This window comes from Capra hircus, chromosome 17 (assembly GCF_001704415.2).
Source record: "Capra hircus breed San Clemente chromosome 17, ASM170441v1, whole genome shotgun sequence".
In the NCBI taxonomy this organism is placed as follows: domain Eukaryota; kingdom Metazoa; phylum Chordata; class Mammalia; order Artiodactyla; family Bovidae; genus Capra; species Capra hircus.
In genome coordinates, this window is record NC_030824.1 from 35335159 (window position 1) to 35355464 (window position 20306).

Below are 20306 nucleotides of genomic sequence, written 5' to 3' on the forward strand. Positions count from 1 at the left end.
GCAGTGTCAAGGTTTTTAGAATCTAGGAAAAGAAACTGCAAATTTGTAATGTGTGTATTTTTTTATAACTGAAATGTTATGAAGAGTTTGTAGACTCATTCATTTATAATTGAAATGCCATGATGTGTTTGTAGCACATTACAAACCCTTTGAAGATAAAAAATACTTATTACCATGAAAGTAAACTTTTGTTCTCACTTCTAAATATTCCAAAATCAATTTGTACTCTGTACAATATAAAAAGGCAAAAAATATTATAACCAACATAAATACTTTATCTGTTACTATCCAATAAAACAGAGAGATACCCAGTAATTAAAACCTCTAAGTAGGTTAACTTAATTAAAAGTCATCCCTGATTTCAGAAAATCATATAACCAGTGAAATAGCATTTTTAAAACTCACTTTATAATGATTTTAAGGTAACTCTTTTAAAATCCCCTGTGACATAATGTCCTTAAGAGCTCCGTGTTCTAGTGGAAGTAAAAAACAATTCCTCTGTTCCAAGGGTTTCTGCAGTCTAAGGATTAGGCACATTTGGTAGATTCATCAAATAAGTTCTCTATTCTCAGACCCTACTTTCCAACTCAGTGTGTGACCTTAAAAAGCACCAAGGTTCACACTTAAAAGGCTGTAACTTCAAACAAATGTTTTTGTATATCCAGAACCTTAATTTGATGTCAACAAATAACCAAAGAATGTCAAGCATTTCTGGGGTTGGACATGAATGCACACAGACAAATGTCACATTTTCCATATTAGACATAGAAAAATAAACCGCACATTTACATATCACTGTGCTGTTCCACAGCTGCAGAGAGGGCATGTCCGGGTAGTTTATCCACAGCACAAAGTGATTTGCAGGGAGCTGCCAAGTCTCTTTTCCTTTAAAGGCTGATCTTTGAAAATGTTAAGTAACATGGAAAAAAAAAAGCAGTCTGCCTATCTTAAAAATGGGATACATGTGGAGAATTCTTACTATACCATCTTTTCACCACAGGATAAGTGGTGTATGGCAGGTAAAAATGCAGGCTCCAGGAACAACTCAATTCCCTCCTTTCCTTTCTCTGTTGGGCAGAGTCCACACATCCTTAGCTGCGCTAAGAGAAAAAAGAATGGACTTCAAGATACCTACATCAAACCCAATACGTTTTAACTGAGTGAGTGGCCCTAAGAGACACATACAAATAAACCCGACCTTTCCAATTCATTTCCCCCAGAAAGGGGACGTTATTTGAATGGGATACGATTTTTGCTTTAAATGCACGCTCTCTCCTTATCTATAAAGTTTTTAGTCTTTCATGATTTTGTATTATCAGAATCATGATTCAAAACAAAGGAACTTAGTTGAGTGATCAAAACTGGTCAAAATGACAACCTTTCTGCCTTAAACTACATGGGCAGCTCAATGACGAAGTGAGATGGATGAATATTCTCACATATATGAGCCTGAAGCAGGACTCTGTGGGGGAAGACAGTTAGAGAGATGACGGATTTCCAGGGTCACTCTTAAGTGGCCTTGATTCATTTGGCCTGAAACTGCCTCCATTTAAACAAAACCAGATTTGGGAATATAAAAACAGGATTAAAGGATCTCAGAACTGCTGCCTCTCCCTGGCAGTGCCCTTCATTAACGGAACACGGATTCTGTTAGCGTGACTCCTATTCCTGTCCACATCTTATTTAAGGGATCTCTTAGGCACAATTAAATGGACTGTATACTGGCCAAGTTGAGAGGGGGATAAAGGTCGTGAACAAAAATGATTCAAACAAAACTAAGAAGATAAAGAATCTAAAAAAATCCCAAAGCCCCCAGACCCCAATTCTACATTTTTGTTTTTAATCTCCTAGAGGAACAAAGGGCTTGGGGAACCTGGCATGAGCTCTCTTAAAGACTTTAGATGATACCACTGTTCACAACCATGTTTCACACACTGAGTCTCAGATCTTTTTCACAGGTTCAACCAAGCTGCCTTTTCAGTTTTCAAGTTAACTGTCTCTTGGAACCACCGCAGTAGGGCTGTTCCTCTTCCGCAGGCCAGCCTGGTGGACTATTTATTAAGCCGGCAAGTAGGACACGATTGCTCCTTCACAGAAGCAGCTTTTCCTCCTCCCTATCATTGTGGTCGGAGATTTTTATCTTAAAAGCCTAAGTATTATATGCCTGTGAATAGGACCTATCCCACCAGGACCAAATCCTTTTTCATCCCTTATTAGAACTAATCCAGTCATTAAAAAGCAGAATTGATGCTCTTGAGTCAATTAACATTCAGCTGCAAAACTGATAAGAGCCTTAAGCAGGAAGCTTTTTCCTTTTTCATCCTCAAAGGACATGGTACACCAACCACAGAGGAAACAGGGGTGGAAAAGCCGGTACCCTGCTGCAAGGTGCGATCCAGTAGCCGATGGCAAGAAACGGAAGGCCCAAGGCCACAACCAGCACCACCAGACACTTGATAGCTACCGTCTGTTCCCGCAGGCCTGAGAGGTTCTCGTACCAGATTGTCAAGAGCTGCTGCTGGCAGTTGGGGTGAGCCACGAACTGTTGGTCGGGACAGGGAGAGAGGAAGAGAGAGAGGTAGGTTACCATGTCATTGTCAACAGTCCAGCTACTCTAACGCAGGTGCATCCTAGAGATATTAGTGCATATCTTTCCAGAATATAGGCATTGGAAGGTTCTGGCAATATTCTTTACCTTCCCTCTGTTTTTCAAACTTGCCTCAGAACTATTACATGAACTAGAGTGGAAACACAAATGATGTTGTTCTTCATCATAATTCTTTCTGATAGAAACTCTCCATATTCACTGGAATATGGGTGACATGCGCTTTTCTTTGGGGAAACATGTCCCATCTTGCTGTCTGCCAGCTTACTTGTATTCAGTTCAAAATGGAAAAGAAATCGTTATTTGGTTTATTGGACCCTATGGCTAAACGAGAAATGTGTTTTTGTTTTGTGCGTGCACACGTGCATGCTCAGTCCTGTCTGACTCTTTGCGACCCCATGGATCATAGCCTGCCAGGCTCCTCTGTCCATGTGGTTTTCCAGGCAAGAATACTGAAGTGGGCTGCCATTTCCTCCTGCAGGGGGTCTTCCCACCCAGAGATGGAACTTTTGTCTCCTGCATCCCCTGCATTGGTAGGCAGGTCCTTTACCACTGTGCCACCTGGGAAGCTGGATTTATCATTTCATGAGCAACTCCTCAACTGCTACATCTATGAAAAATGTAGACATGATGTGTCCTATGTGTATGTTCCACCATAGCAAATATGCAAAAGATCTGCAAAAAGCCAATGCATTTCTGAATATTATGCTTAATCCACATTTGCTGTGCTTTATTCAAGGAGCAGAATGTATCTGTAAAAAGGTCCCTATGTCAAAAGGTGCCCATTTGTTGGATATGCCTTTCTTTGAAAGGCCAGGTGTACTTTGGGGTCACCTTCAGGGTCACTCACAATTCAACTATGAGTGTTGATATATTTTTTAAAAAGAGTGCTTAGCAACAAAAAATCAAGGAATCACTATCTTCTATATAAATGCAATAAACAACAAAGAACCTGTTAGGAAGTACTCGTGAAATGTGAAATGTTTTTTCAAATTCTGAGATGCAAAGAAAGCAGCTGCAGTTCCTCCTAGGCATAGCATTCAACTCTAATCAGGTTCCAGGAAATTATCTGAGTGCTTTTTACTGACTCTAGGCAATTCTTCTAGTTACTTGGGTATTTATCAATAGCATACCTACAAGGAAATAAACAGGTCTTCACTCAGTGGTGTATAGTTTCCAATCAGCTGTTCTAATTTTAAAACAAGAAGAGAAAAAAAATAATAAAACCTCTTCCCCTAGGGTGGGCGGTAAAGGTACAATTTTCCCCAAATCCCCACTCTTTCTCCCAGTGTGCACCCGCCCTCTGGGAGATCCACTGACTTTGCTATGACAGCTGCCAACACTGTGCAGAGGTGGTGAGGATGAATTTACAAGTATCAGGTTTGACATTCATAACTGAATTTTTTCCCCAATAACACAAACTAGTAGGACTGGGGAGATTGAAACTACTAAGAATAAGGTCCAGTTTTTTCCTTTATTGTTTGATGAGTTCAATGCAAAGGGGCATATTTTATCTTGTAAGTTCCTTTCAATTCAGTTATAGAAATCCCAGATCCAGAGGCTCACAGCTTATTGCCAGCTTCTAAGCATATATTAGATCTTCTTCCCAAATTCAAGATTCAAGAATTCTCAAAGTTCTAATTTTTGAAAACAGTATTTCAAGACCAATGCAGCCATTATTTAAACCCATGATGAAATATAATCAAAGTTGAAGGCTTCCTGGGGGTCTGTGTAACAATTTCCTGGGATTCTTGCTGAGAATTTCTCCAGATTTCTACCTGTGCTCTGTACTCTACTGGACCATTATATTCCTGCTTTACCCTCTCCTTCTCTGTTAAAAATCCTCATCTCCTCCATGGTTCTTAAATGCCTGTCTCATTCATTAATTCATTTTATTCTTTACAATGTCATAAATCCTTCATAGGTGCCAGGCGGGTGTTCAGTATTTGGTACAAGATGAAAAGGGAACATCTGTGTTTCAGTAAGTCATAAATGGCCCCTGCTCTAGGGTACACAGTAAGCTCTACATAAATGTGAAAAAGTTATTAGAACAGAGACTTGGAGTCCATGTACTTGCCAAGATAAACAATCAGCATTTAAAACAGTCTTAATTTTGAATGTTGGTCCAAATGTCTTGGGGTCTGGATGATCCCAAGTGGGATAGATGTAAATAAAAGGCAGTCCCGTGACTCCAGCCAGGCAGCTTAGAAATGGGATGGTACGTTCAGAGAAATCTACAGGTGGAGAATACAATGTCATCAAACCAGATTAACACTTGGGAAGTCAACATGCATTTTTTTTCTTTTTTTAATAGGTCAAGGTTTCTATAAAACAGAAAATCCACATGAAGTTAAAAGACACTTGCACATGTGTTCGTATGAAACTGATGGACACATTTCCCTTTTGTGATTTTCCAGCTTTTCTTTCTTAGCTTTCAAACTCCTGAGTACAGAAATATTAATGTTATAGCATGGCTCCCTCTTCTTGCTCTCCATCCTTGAGCTAATCTTTACATTTAAATCTGTAAATGCTTTATGGCATTAATTATACTGTACAAGGTTTACAAAGCTCTAAAGACTTGGTGGAAATCAATCATTTACACATGGCCTTATGGAAAGATCAATCTTTGACCTGGTGTGACTTGTACATTACAATGCAAACACTTAATATATGATAAATACTAGCGAAAATCATGGTGTTTGTACTTCATTTATTATACTTTAAAATTCAGCTTAAAATTAAGCTTTAAAATTCAGCTTAATTCAGGTGTATCTCATAGTACTAACTCTACCTTTTTATTTCTTTTTAAAAAATTTTATTGGAGTACAGTTGACTTACAATGCTGCATACATTTCAGGTCTACAGCAAAGTTAATCAGTTATACATATACCAATTTTTTCTTTTAGAGTCTTTTAAAAAATAATCTTATTTAGTTATTTATTTTTTGGCTGTGCTGGGTCTTTGTCGCTATGTGGGCCTTTCATTAATTGTGGTGAGTAGGGGTGCTCTTTAGTTGCAATGCATGGGTTACTCATTGCCTGTGGCTTCTCTTGTTGCGGAGCACAGGCTCTAGGACTTCAGGCCCATTAGTTGTGGCTCCTGGGCTCCAGAACACAGACTCGTTAGTTGTGGCACACAGACTTAGTTGCTCCGCATCATGTGGGATTTTCCAGACCAGGAATCAAACCCATGTCTCCTGCATTGGCAGGCAGATTCTTTACCACTGAGCCACCAGGGAAGCCTTTTCTTAGGTTCATTTCCCATATAGGCCATTACAGAGTACTGAGCAGAGTTCCCTGTGCAGCAGTTTCTTATTAGTTATTAATATCTATTTAATATATAGTAGTGTGTATATGTCAGTCCCAGTCTCCCAATTTATCCCTTCCCCCTCTTATCCCTGGTAACCATAATCTTGTTTTCTACACCGGTGATTGAGATCATAATACAGCACCATACGGCATCTGTTGTTTCCTTTTAATCCGCGGAAAGAAGCCACAGTTTCCTTCGATGATTTAAAATCCTAATACAAGCACACAAGGAACAGTTTTTAAAAGAAAATAAAACCAATATAATAGTAGTAAGTGAGGGCAAAGAAGCTAATCCCCTTAGGAGATGAGTTTTGCTGTTTTCAATGACTTCAAAATAGAGCAGCAACCTTTATCTCTTAAAACTGTTTTACCTCCTAAAAAACCTCTTTGTGCTGCCACACCAGTCATAGCAAGCTGAATAAAATTTGTATGCAGTTTCCTAACTTCAGTGGACCAATAAATTGAAACCATTACAGAAATAATACCCTTATTTGAGGTTTTCTGATTTAAAGGGAAAATGCTTGACATACAAGAAAAATCTGTCTTTCAGTGGAATAAAACTACTGGAGCATAGAGAACAAACTTTATTCCCTGCCAAATAACTGATAGATTATAAACTGAGCCACCAATAGGGGCAGCTGATAAATTTCAACTTAAATAAAATTCACATTACACTGTCTTCTTTATCAAATTAGCTTTTCCAAGAACTATATTCACGGGAATACTGTTGTACAGAAACATGGTAGGAACACTCTGTTTTTGTTTTTATTGCTGAAGCCACAGTTTATAATATTTAAAAGCAAATATTCTTGTGAACAGAAACTAGGTCATTCAGCTTTTTAAAGTTCTTTGAATTGTGAAGAACTCTGCTGTACAGTAGAGACTGGCACAACATTGCACATCAACCATGCTTCAAAAATATAAAAATTTTAAAAATCCTGAAAACTTATACTGTACATGTTTTCTATATTTCAAACCTACTGAGTGCAAAATGCTGCTACCAGAAGCTAACCCGCTGTTACCTCTCCGTGCCTGGGCACACACCTGGCAGAGGTCTTACATGCAGAACCCATTCCCGCTCTGGCCAGCACATTCAGCCCAAATGCAGCAGATTTACCACTCTTTCATTGCATTGCTCAATTTCTGGACTTCCTTTGCACATTTTCTGCAAATACAGTGGATAATTTTAGGTGTCTATATTGCTGCATATCTCTTTTCTAGATGATCTTGCCATAGTTAAACCTAACCTCACTGTTGGAGGAAATACAGGAAGGAGGAAGAACTCAGGAAAGTTCTCCTCTTTCTCAAGAGCTTGATTTTCCAGATTCAATGATCCATCAAGTTCTGGTATCCTTTATCTTTGTCACAGGCTTCCTTACAGTAGACAAGGCTCACCTGAGGTAGGTAGGACTCCTGTTATTTCTATGGGTGGGTATGGATTGATATTAATCCACAAGTCAGAGGACAGAGGTACAGTCATACATAGAGTTTGGGACTTCTGGGGGGCAAATAATCCATTACTCTAACTGGAAAACAACGAATGCTTTTGCCTAAAAGTTACTTTTCCTGTACTTATTTTCAAAAAAACAAATTTCACCCGCCACTCTGTTCCATTCTCTTTTGTAGAATAATGTGCGTAACTACAAACAGTAACAACATTTACTATCTTTTAGTTGTATGATTTACCTTAGAGGCCCCTCAGAAGTAACTCAGAGATGAATTATCTCCAACATCTACTCCCTCATAGAGAATGTCTTATTGTTTGTCCCCCATCAGTACTATATGATTGCTCATTTCACTAAAAGCACTGAGAATTGCAATTTTTTATAATTTTTAATTTTTTAATAATGTGAGTGAGGGCAGATGGTATTTATATGATAATATGCATCTCATATTACTAGAGGGTTTGAAATTTTTAAATACATTTGTTAGCCATTTGAATTTTCATTTCTGTGAATTACCTACCTATACAAGTTTTTGCTTATTTTTCTATAGACCTCTGGAAATTTTCCCTATAAATTTGTTTGTGCACTTTGGTTATTAAGAGTATCATTCCCGGGATTTCCCTGCTGGTCCACTGGTTAAGAATCTGCCTGCCAATGCAGAGGACATGAGCTCAATCCCTGATCTGGGAAGATCCCCCATGCCTCAGAGCAACTAAGCCCCCATGCTACAACTACTGAACTCATGCCTTCCAGGGCTGATGCTCTGCAAAAAAGGAGGCCTGAGCACCGCAACTAGAGAGTAGCCCCTGCTTGTGGCAACTAGAAAAAGCCTACATGCAGCAATGAAGACCCAGTGTGGCCAAAAATAAATAAACAATTTTTCTAAAGGGAAAGGAATGACCTGTTTAAAAAAAAAAAAGAATATCAATCCTGTCTCTCTAAGTTATAGTATAGGAAAAAATTTTCCTAGTTTGCCTTTTACCTTTTATTATGATCTTTTTGATGTACAGAGGTTTTAAGTTACATATGGTCAAATAATTTATATTTTTGTTTTCTATTTTTTCTACTGCTTTTATACTGAAAAAATATTTTCTCACATAAACGTGAAACTCATGTTCAGACTTCAATTCAGATCTTTTGTGTTTTCATTTTCTTGATTAACTGTCATTGAGTCTCTAAGGCCTGGGTGAACTCATAGTGATTCCTAGGGAAGACCTAAGCCCCGGGAACTCTGAGCTTAGAAAGAACTCAATAGACCTAGAATCACAATTGGAAGCAGATATTGGAAAGATGGTAGAAGAGACATCTTGAGTTTCTTGCTGCTGCTGCTGCTAAGTTGCTCCAGTCGTGTCCGACTCTGTGCGACCCCATAGACGGCAGCCCACCAGGCTCTGCCGTCCCTGGGATTCTCCAGGCAAGAACACTGGAGTGGCTTGCCATTTCCTTCTCCAATGCATGGAAGTGAAAAGTGAAAGTGAAGTCACTCAATCGTGCCCGACTCTTAGCGACCCCATGGCCCGCAGCCTACCAGGCTCCTCCATCCATGGGATTTTCCAGGCAAGAGTACTACTACTGTCATTGCCTTCTCTGTGAGTTTCTTAGGGGAATCTAAATAATTTAGCATTATATAAAACTGGTTTTGTTGATGAAATTATGGACTGATTTGAATAATTTGAATAATTATGGACTGATGTTTATTAAATTACAAGGGGAAAAAATTCACAACAGAGTATTTTGAAATCCCAATGCCATGCATGTAGCTATGCTCTATTTCAGTGCCATAATCTGTAGGGTTCATGAATATTACAACCCAAGAGGCTATTTCACTAGGGGACTAGAAAGGAGATGATGGGAAAAGGAAGTAGCAGAAGTGGATGGAGGTATTTTTGTTCCTTGCTAGATGGAGATGGGTGAGTGTTGAGTGAAGAATGAAGGAAGCTTCAGAGAGAAAGAAAGAGGATCTGGGGCTTTGGGGGGCATTCCAGAATAAAGTTCTTATATATATTTATTGGGTGAAGATTCCAAATAAAAGATTTTAACTAATACTCATTTTATAGCATAAAATAGACAAAACCAGAAGTACGTGCAAAGTCCTAAATCTCCTTTCAGTTCCAGATACATTTTGCTGTTGTTTTCTGGTGGTTAACTGACAGGAAATTTATTATTAACTGACACCTCATACATTGTAACCCTACACATCAATTCATTTAAAATTAACATGCAAGAAGACATTCACTCTGGAAGACAGCTTGGTTAACAGAAGCACATCTGTAGATGAGCTGTCTCTGCTAATATGACACTTTGAAAGCAATGACAAAGAACCAGCGACAACTGAAATCAATTCTCTCCTCTCAGGAGCTAAAGGCAAGAGAGGCCTATTGCAACGTCTGCGAATAAATGTCTAGTTTTCTAAAAACAGTTTAATATCAATCTTATTCAAAGCTATCTTTTTCTTCCAGTACAGCAAAATGTCAACTAGCATGCTTGCTCTGAGAGGGGCCAGTTAAGCCAATTCAATTACCTTGTTACTGACAATTTCTTGAAAAGTTATTTTACACCAACATTTAATGAGAATCTTCACATTTCACTTCTTATTTAGTAGAGGGGAGATCTGTCATTAATCGATGACTATAATTTTGTGAACACAATGTGGAAGTTCTCTACATTATGGTAGAACTGTGTACACACACACACACACACACACACACACACACAGATTCCCCCATGCTCACCTGCTGCTAGGGTGCAAACACTGCCCTAGGTCCCCCTGGTCAGAGGCGTATGTACATACCTCTGATTTGGAAGGAGCCTTTTACAACAGGCAGGACTCAGGAAGTCCTTTCTGTTGGTAGGGAGCTGACCCTCTGCAGCAGAGGCAGAATTGTTCTGTTTGGGTCATAGAAACCTCCTTACCAGGTCAGTTCTGGGCCTGGCTCTGAGCAAGGTTTCTGCAAGCACAGCTTAGATAATCTTGCTCTTCCACCTCTCAAAGATTCTGTGAGCTTGCTAATATTTCTTACTCAATTCTTTTCTGTTTAAATTGGCTATAACCTACCACTAAGGACCAAACCAGCACAATAAACATGAAATGTCTTTGGTAACTAAGAACTGAACTTAAGCATCATCATTCTTATTTATTTATTTTGATTGTGACAGGTTTTAGTTGTGGATCTAGTTCCAAAACCAGGGATTGAACTTGAGTCCCCTGAATTGGGAGCACAAAGTTTTAGCCGCTGCACCATCAGGGAAGTCTCAAGAGTCATCATTCTGAGAATGAATTTTCAAATGCAGAAATGTGATTAGCTAATAATTCCTGAGCAATCACCAGGTATTAACACTATGTCTGTGCTAATTATTTGACTTGCATTAGCTCATGTAATCCTTAGAACAACTGAAACAGTAGTTGTCTCCACTACCAATAAGCAGAATGAGGTTTAGATTGATCAAGAGGTTTGTCCTGTCACACAGGGAAGACAAGTCAGGACTTGAACTCTTGCAAGTTAGCTCCAGGGTCTGCCCTCTTAAACACCACCCTACACTGCAGGAACAAGAGAAGATTCCACTATACACAGATTGACCAGTTCATGAAACTAGATCTGCTCCTGACAATAACTTACTTTTTCATGATTTAAAGTACAAAAATTCAAGTTATGTAAAATATGCATAAATGATTAGATTCTGAATGGCTGAGATTTTTACTATAAGTAGAACAACATAACTATAATTGATATGAATTATTTAAAGCCCCACACAACTAGCAAATACACACATGTAACAGTTCTATCTGAAATACCCAGAATAAAAAAAGTAAGTATAATTTTTATTTTTTTGGCAACTGCGTAAAATTCCATGTATGATCTTAGACATGTCATTTAAGTCTGGTGAACCTCAGTGTCCTTATAGAATAGAAGTCTCATCATCAAACACCTGTTTTATAGATGAGATGGATAATCACAAAGGCTTGTCACAAGGTTAACATTAGAACCCATGTAACAGTGCCTTACAAAAATGTATACAAGTAACAGATTTTATTATCATTAACCACATTGCTATGAGCAGTTTACAAAGTTCTTTTGCATATTTTAATCCACTGAAATCCCACCAAAACCCTGATATAGGTAAGTGGTATTATTCTCCGTTTATATGAGGAAAATGAAATTTAAAGAAGTTTTATGATTTATGCAAGATCCGACAATGGATAAAAAGTGGAAAAGACTGGAGCTAGTTACTTGACTCACAAGTTCACGATGATACCATTTAATCTGTTTCATAAAGGAAAACAATCTTTTTGTCAATAACATCTATTTTTATTATTTACAAACCTCTCCTAGGATTATGGCATAGTTTTGGGTCGCAAAGAGTCGGACACGACTGAGCGACTGAACTGAACTGAACGGAACTGATATTACATGTTTATTCCAGTATGGAGCTGGATGAAAGTAGGCCACTCACCTTTTTGACTTCATACTTAATGGCAAGTTTGACCCGACTCAGTGAAGCTTTATGCCTGTGCATCTCCAGAGGATCTGCCGATTCCAGGTCTCCATTCAGAATGGCTTCTACCTCTTCTGAGTCTCTGCAAAGATCCAGCACACCCACCACAAAGTCTTTGCATTGCATGGAGAGCTTCCGATAGTCATTCTAAGAACAAGATGGTTAGAGTTTAATGCAGACAATGTGCTTTAGTTCAGTGGAAAGTGTTCAGGGGTTTTGTAAATTAGAAAAAGTCTACCTAACTCTGGGCAGGAAGTTTTAGCCCCCAGGTAGACGCAAGGTTTGTTGAGTTAGATACCAGCTGGATTTGCTTCCACCTCCCTGCTTAGCCAGGACCTAATACATATAAGACAGTTCTGAAAATGGTGTGCAAGTAAGTGACTGGTTTTCGTTAAGAAATAGTGGCTAAACGCTTAATGCTGAAAGGCCAAAGTATCAAAGAGAGTTGCGTCTCTGTTGTAAAGATAAACAGTAGTTTTCTTAAAGCCAAAACAAAGCCATTTCTATGATGAAAATTCCTTAAGTGGCAATCTGACACAGAAAACTGACTATACATGAAAATCACCTGTCTGGTTTACTGTCCATTGCCTTATTGGAGACAGCGCTTTTCAAACTGTAGTCCTCAGGCAAGCAGCCTCAGTGGCACCTGGACATGTGCTGCTGCTGCTGCTAAGTCGCTTCAGTCGTGTCCGACTCTGTGCGACCCCCTAGATGGCAGTCCACCAGGCTCCCCCGTTCCTGGGATTCTCCAGGCAAGAACACTGGAGTGGGTGGCCGTTTCCTTTAGAAACATAAATTCCCAGACCCCACCGAAGACATCCTGATTAGAAACTGACGTTGAGGGGCAGCAATGTGTTAACACACTCTCCCAGTGTTTCTGACACACATTGGTGTTTGAGAATGACAGTTTACAGTGAAAGCAAAGAGGAGGGTAGGTGCCAACACAGAGGGTATTTTTTTCTTGTTTGTCTGAAGGGCACATTATCATGTCCTGTAGAACTAGAAGGAGAGAAATGTCTGATTATATGTAATTGAATTCTCAAGGGTTGCAGAATATCAATACCTGAGAGAAAATTTTTCAGGCCACTGGAACTAACACCTTGCTAAAAATAATCTGTGAATCTTTAATTTCATTAGCATATTTATATAGTGCCATGGACTGGTAGAAGGCATTTGTCAGAATTCCTTGCTACCTTCTGAATGGAGCTCTATTTCCAGTCCACTGGTTCCAATCCAGGCATTAATGACCATCTCTCAGGAAAATGCCTAACTTCTGCAACCTCCAGCTCCACTTCTACAACTTTCACTAAAATCAGGGAAATTAATCAGATGATCTAGTTTGGTACACTTGAGGAAAATAGAATTCCTCATTTCAACATGTCCTGAGATACTGTACATGTCTGATAACTAGGTAACATTTAGGATGGCAGAATTTCTAGGTTTCCAAATATCATACTTTAAATATTTAAATCATCTTCATACAACCTGAAAAATTTCCATTTTTCCCCTTAAGTAATTAACTTGATTTGATGTGCAAAAATCACTGCACCAACTAAAATAAACAAGAAGAGGAAAGACTGTTTAAAGGCTACACAGACTAGAATAGTTTCCATTTCAGATATCAGAAATTCAGATAAAGAAGAGTTGCAGTTAATCCTTTTCCCCTCTAAAGGGAACAAATAAAATGAATAAAAACTTCAGTCTTTGGTTTCCATTCAAGTTTGGTACCATGCAACTGATAAAATTAATAAAATGTTCAATCTCTGGTTTCTATGCAGAGTGTCAGTTAAATATCCATCTGCCTTCCATTCCTGGAAGACTAATGAAATATTTTATTATAGCACCCAGAAGAAGTATTAAATCCATGTCTGTTTCCATATAAAGCTCCCCTTTTAGTACATTTTTTAAATGAAATTTCCTTCTGTTACTCGTCAGTTCAGACTGTTCTATAAGATTTGATACGACACAGGATGGCCAATTCTCCATTGATCAGAAGTAAAAAAAGACTTTTTTCTCTTCTCGAATAAAACATAGAAACAACTTCTGCAGTAATACCCAAATAATAACTCATTATCTTTAAAATTATAACCTGTAAATTATCTGATATTAAAGAAAGCTTTGTGTTTTTTTCACATCCACTAAAAGATCAGTCAGGAAGCAAAAAACAAGTAAGCAAGTTGCAACGACAACACTTTATTTTCATAACAATTTAATCATTTCCTCCTGGAAGAAGTCTGCTATCCAAGTACAGAAAATAATCAGAGCTGGAGGTAATGGCAATTTCTTCTATTGGGCCTAAGGAATACCATTTCGCCATATGCAGAGCTCCCAGGGAACTCCGGCAGCTGACTCTGTCAGTTCTTCCATGAGGTCCTGTCTCTCACTACTTCACAACTCAGACCTTTTGTCTGGTTCAAATTTTCTAATGATTTTCTCTAAAATTAATTTTGCTTGATTATCTTTATTGTGTGACTTTTCCATTACCATGGTCCTCCTCAAATTTACCAGATGGGTCTGCAGCCCACTTTACAGAGCAAAAGGCCTGCTCTAGCCAGAGGAAGAACAACGAAGCCTGGGCCTCGTCACAACCTGTCTACAGGTTTCAGCAGGCTTTTAACGTTCATGGTTTAATCCCTTTTTATTCTTGACAGGAAAACTGAAATTCAACTCTCAGCAGGTTTGCTCCTGTCAGATCCTTTCCCTAATAATAAAAGAGGCAGGACAGTGTAGTGGTTAAAAGGATAAATCTAAAACCAGACTTCCTGGATTTGAATACTGGTTCTGCCACTTCCTGAGTTCCCTGGTGGCTCAGACGGTAAAGCATCTGCCTACGATGCGGGAGACCTGGGTTCAATCCCTGGGTCGGAAAGATCTCCTGGAGAAAGAAATGGCAACCCACTCTGGTATTCTTGCCTGGAGAATCCCATGGACGGAGAAGCTTGGTAGGCTACAGTCCATAGGGTCGCAAAGAGTTGGACACAGCTGAGCGACTTCACTTCACTTCCTTCACTTCACTTCTACCACTTCCTAGCTGTGTGACCTTACAGGTGAGAACTCTCTGATGAGAATAAGCCTATCTATTATTGCTGTTGGGCTTCCCTACTGGCTCAGGTAAAGACTCTGCCTGCAGTGTGAGAGACATAGGTTCAATCCCTGGGTTGGGAAAATCCACTAGAGCAGGGCACGGCAACCCACTCCAGTATTCTTGCCTAGAAAATCCCATGAACAGAGGAGCCTGGCGGGCTACAGTCAATGGGGTCGCAAAGAGTCAGACATGACTGAGCAGCTTAGCACAGCACAGCAAATTGTTGCTGCTATGAGGATTAAATGCTCTGAGTATGCTTGGTACACATCAACTACAGAATTGCTTCCATGTACAGCATGTTACATAGAAGAGCTAGAACTGGGACTCAAGGCACCCAAATCTAGGCTTAGCAGATGGTATGTTGGCTATTGTCTTTGTTTTCTCCCTTGTAAAATGAGAGGTCTGTATAGGTGGATGATTCCTAGAGTATTTTCCTGCTATCAAATGCTACCTTGCTTTTGGACTACATCCATTTTCCTCTTCCTTACTGTCCTACTGTGATATAACTTGAAATTGTTTTTCTACTTTACAAAAGGAAAATCTGAGGCACAGGGAAAGCACAATGCCTTTTTTTTTTAAGTGCATCATTGATTCAGAATTAGGAAATTTCAGCTTAATAAATGGCTAGCTTCCTAGCCACTGACATTTGGAAGATGAGACATGGAGCTCAGCCTCTCCAATACTCTGTTTCTCAGAATAGCTTCAGACAGCATTTGCACATTGAAAATACTTCTTTAATAACCTGTCACCAAGCTCTCCTCCATTCATCTATCTAAATCTATATCCTAGAATGTCCAAACTTGGGATAATGACCTTCATATGTTTTTGGCATCATGCTGCCTGTACTCTTCAAGGACCTTTGAAGACTGCATGATAGCTGAGAACCTTCTCTGAAGCACCTAAGTGACGGCAGTCTGAGGGATGAGATACTGGGTCTTAGAGGCCACTGATAAGATGAATACTCATATGCATTTGAAATGGAAAAAAAAATCATGTCTTTCTCACTAGGGAATGTATTTTTTTTTTTTCGGGGCTAGTACTTTAAGCTCAAAGTCTTTACAGAAAGAATATAATGAACACCATGGAATAGGGCAGATTAAGTGACCCTGACTTAGAAAGAAGCTTCACTTTCTGCACTTTCAAGGGAGGCAGTCTCCGGGTCAGTGCTGTGAAAGCACTATTTTTTCTATCTAAAGTCCTGACAGATGGACATGAGTGTGGGATGAGATGGCAAAGTGATGAAAAGCAGACAGATAAGAAAAGCAAAGCATAAAAAATAAGAAAAGGATAACAAGGACAAGTGAATATGTGAATGAAAAGGAACATTTAGTCAGGAGAGAGAGACCTGTAGTCCTTTGAGATCATAACTTACAAAGACCTGTCTGTATTTTGCCTCTGAAATGGTTACACTACACAAACACCTTCCATATAATTCAGTAAAAAGGAACCATGAGATTTTGATGAGTTTTGCATATCCTTAGATAGCTGGCAGCTTTATGGATGCTTTCCTAAACTCAGTTGTGCTTTCTCCTCTTTTTGCCTCTTCATTTGTAATCATTTCCCACCTTTGAAAGGTTATCAGAGGTGACTTTTTATGTTAGGGTAAAGGAGATTGCATGTATTATCAATATGGGTTTTAGTTGGTATAAAGGGGAGAACTATGAATAACAAATTTTCTTAACATTATTTCACTGAGGCTACTTCTCTGGGCAGAATTACATATGTCACCATCTTCTGTTAATTATTGAAACATAATCTAGGAAAATATTTTCAGAATTTCTTATACAGACTTTCAGTACATACCAAGCAAAATGCATAAAAACAAGGTTTGAGTGACCCTTGGAATAGTAAAATAATAAATTTAGAATTACACTTTTTATGATAAGAAAGTGTTAGTCACTTAGTCCTGTCTGACTGTTTGCAACCCCATGGGCTGTAGCCCACCAGCCTCCTCTAATCATGGGATTCTCCAGGCAAGAATACTGGAGTGGGTAGCCATTCCCTTCTCCAGGGGATCTGCCCCACTCAGGGATCAAAGTCGGGTCTTCTGCATTTCAAGCGAATTCTTTACCATCTGAGCCACCAGGGAAGCCCATACTTTTTATTACTATGATGAAATAAAGTGACATTTAGACTTTTATCTGAATGCGCTTCTATTCTTTTCAAACAGAATTGGAAGTTAGGAATTTGCTCTACCTGAGTTCTGTGAAAAATAAAAATAAAAATTCATTTTAGGTATAAGGAAATAAATCTTTTCAAATACCACATAAGGAATCTTTTCAAAGGGAGGAGATAGATACTGGTGATACTTATTTTCTTCTTTGTATTTTCCCACATTTTCCAAATTTTTACAATAAATATGCACAGCCTTCATATTAGAAAGAATTTAATGGAATAACAAATAAAATTATACTAAGGCCAGATCTCCACCAGCACAAGATTAGTGTTAATGGATGTCGAGGAAATCTGGTATATATGGAAGGGAAAATCCCCACAAAACTTTCCTAACCATTTTCTTTCAACTAGTTAACTTGAATTATATTGCTAGTTGCCGTTGTGTGACTCTCAATAAGTATGAAAAACTGCAGTAAAACCTAAGAAACAGAATAGTCACTTTTTCTGTGATCTGACACCACAACATTAAAAAAAAAAAAAAAAAAAGATTAACTCAGCATCCAAAAAATAATTCAAGGAAGTGACGCCGAGAATCATCCTCTTTGGTGGATAAGAGGAATCGAGAGCCTGCTAGAAAACAGTCTTACTTTCACCAGATCTACAAAGTCTCCTCCTGCCCTAGATTTAATAGGCAGAACCATCTGAAATGCATAGGAAAATGTAACAATTAAAAAACGTTCCACTATTAATGTATAGTTTTTAATAAAAATAAATAATACTGTTGACTGGAGATGATGTCCAGAAAACAGTTCACTCATAAAAAATATCTACTAAAGCAAACCACTTTTCTGTCTTTACATTTCTGGGTTGACCTAATGGCCACAGCTAACCATTCTGAATATTGCGGATTTCATTTGTGGATTTCAGTTGCAGCCACTTTTGTCATAAATAAAATGACTTTAGTCATTCATTTAAAATTTTATATTAGTCATTTGACTTTTAACTAAAGGGATATACAAATGTTTCTGCCAATAAACAGTGCATACAAAACTATTTCTATATTGGGTGACACCATACAACTAACTACAAAAGAGGAAAAACCGGAAAGGAAGATCATAACCAAATCCCTCCTTCAACAAAAGAGAAGTCTCCTGTACTATTTAACACCTATCCAGAACGCAGAGCAGCACAATCATTTCAGCTCTCGGATCCAGTATATACCCACTTCGAAAACAAATGTATCACAGCACTGGGCTGAGAAGAGAAAAATGATCAGATCATTTCTGAACGACGCTCCCAATCCCTTGAGATTTTAGATCCACTGGACAAAACTAATTTGGGAGCAGACTGCAGAAGGCACCTCGCCGGGAAGTGGAAGAGCTCGCGGAGCAGCCGCGGTGGAGAGCACAGCTTACCTTGAACTCCTTCTCTATGTTGGCCAGTTTGGCCAGCTCGTTGCTGAGCTCCAGGGCAGTGAGCACAGGGTCCTCGCTAGACAAGGACAGATAAGCTGGACTGGCCAGCCCCTTGTAGGCATTGATCCTTGAGCGCGAGTGGCTGAAAGAGTCGTGCCTCTGCTTCTCCGTGCAGTCCCCGCACTTGCAGAAATAGTCATGCGGCCGCTCGATCCTGGCGCCCTTCATCAGCAGCATATGCACCACCTCGTACTTTTGGCAATGCGCCGCCAGGATGATGGGGGTGATGTCCGGGGAGAAGCGTGTGCCGTCCTCGTCGTAAGCGTAAAAGTCGTCGTCCTGCAGCTCCTGCTCGCAGGGGCTCAGGGTTAGGCGCTTGCTGGCCGCGAACCCAGGGTGGTTGAGGATGGCCTCCACGATGCGCACGTAGCCCTTGCTGATGGCGAGCAGCAGGGCGTCGCCGATGCGTGCCAAGTTCTCCTTCTTGAGCAGCAGCTCTGTCACCTCCAGGTGCTCATTGCCCACCGCCAGCTGCAGCGCGTTCTGGCCCATGTAGTCCACGCAGTTGACGTTCAGCGTCTTGGACTCCTCCAGCATCTTGCGCACCACCGGGATGTTGCCATACTCGGCGGCGTCGAGGAAGCGCTCCTCCTCCGCAGTGAGGCTGGTACCCCGGTCGTTGAACATGAAGGCCGGTCCCCGGACGGCTTGGCGCCGGCCCTTCTCCCGCATCACCGTCTTGCGCCTCAGGGATGGGCTTTCCTCCATTGACCTAATCAGCAGCAGCAACAACAAAACCCCAGCTGTTGAATATTAGGGCATATTGCTTCTTCCCACATATCGCGCCATTTCTGGAGTACAGGTCACACACACGGCAGATCTGTGGCCTGAGGACAGCCAGGTCAGATGCTAAGCCTGAAGTTTACACCTGAACCTAATAAGGGCTGCTAGAACCCAGAAAGCAGAAACCCTTCAGAACAAGAGCTCTTGTTCCGCAGAGCAGCCATCACCAACCTCTTTGGCACCAGGGACCCGTTTTGTGGAAGGCAATTTTTCCACCAGGGTGGAGGGGATGGTTTCTGGATGATTCAAGCACATTACATCTATTGTGCACTTTACGGCTCACCTAATGCCCTGGCTGATCTGACCCGAGGTTGGGGACCCCTGCCACAGAGAATGACATTCATAAGGAATAATAACATAAACGATTTCCAGGTCTCCCTTTGTGACCCTGGTAAAGACAGGACTCATCATACCTGTGGGAATAAAGTTAACTGCTGCTTTAAAAAGTCTTGAAAATAGGGGCAAACAGGTACTTGGCACCAAAGCACTAAGCTTGAAGGCTAAAGATATTAAATTTTTCAAGAATTAGGCCAGAACAATCCTCTCAAGTCATTGCATATTTTTAACTAAATAAGATCTTTGACACACACGCACAAAGTCCAGTATTTAGGCCAAGTACTGTCTTTCAGGATCTTAAGATTTTCTATCTTTTCTATTACGGGTATCCCAACCTACTCCCCCACCCTCCAAAAAACTTAACAAAATTCTTTTTTTTTTTTTTTTTTAATGACACAGACAAGATGTAGCAATTATAAAATGAGAATTCAGTCGATTTATTTTTTGAAAATTATTGTGCCTTTGTAACAGGAGTTGTTTAATGACCTATATTATGTAGGTCTCTTTGAACTAAAAGGATATATAGTATGATTTATGGCTTAAAAAATCACAAGTAGTACTTTATGAATAAGGCAGTGTTAGTCACTCAGTTGTATCCAACTCTTCGCTACCCCATGGACGTAGCCCACCAGGCTCCTCTGTCCATGAAATTCTCCAGGC

The 20306-nt window shown here is 39.7% G+C and overlaps 1 protein-coding gene across 5 annotated transcripts in view; it reads right to left on the minus strand.

The window, feature by feature from the left end:
• Window positions 1-20306, minus strand: part of TRPC3 (transient receptor potential cation channel subfamily C member 3) — a 75154-nt gene that overhangs the window by 33655 nt on the left and 21193 nt on the right. For 4 of the 5 annotated variants that reach the window (XM_018061502.1, XM_018061499.1, XM_018061500.1 and 1 more), the window contains exons 2-4: window positions 18468-19239; window positions 11811-11999; window positions 2378-2542 (exon numbers count right to left, since the gene is read on the minus strand). In XM_018061502.1, coding sequence (XP_017916991.1) covers window positions 2378-2542; window positions 11811-11999; window positions 18468-19239 — 1126 coding nt within the window. The remainder of the gene's footprint in view (window positions 1-2377; window positions 2543-11810; window positions 12000-18467; window positions 19240-20306) is intronic. The other variant, XM_018061501.1, reaches the window with a different exon arrangement.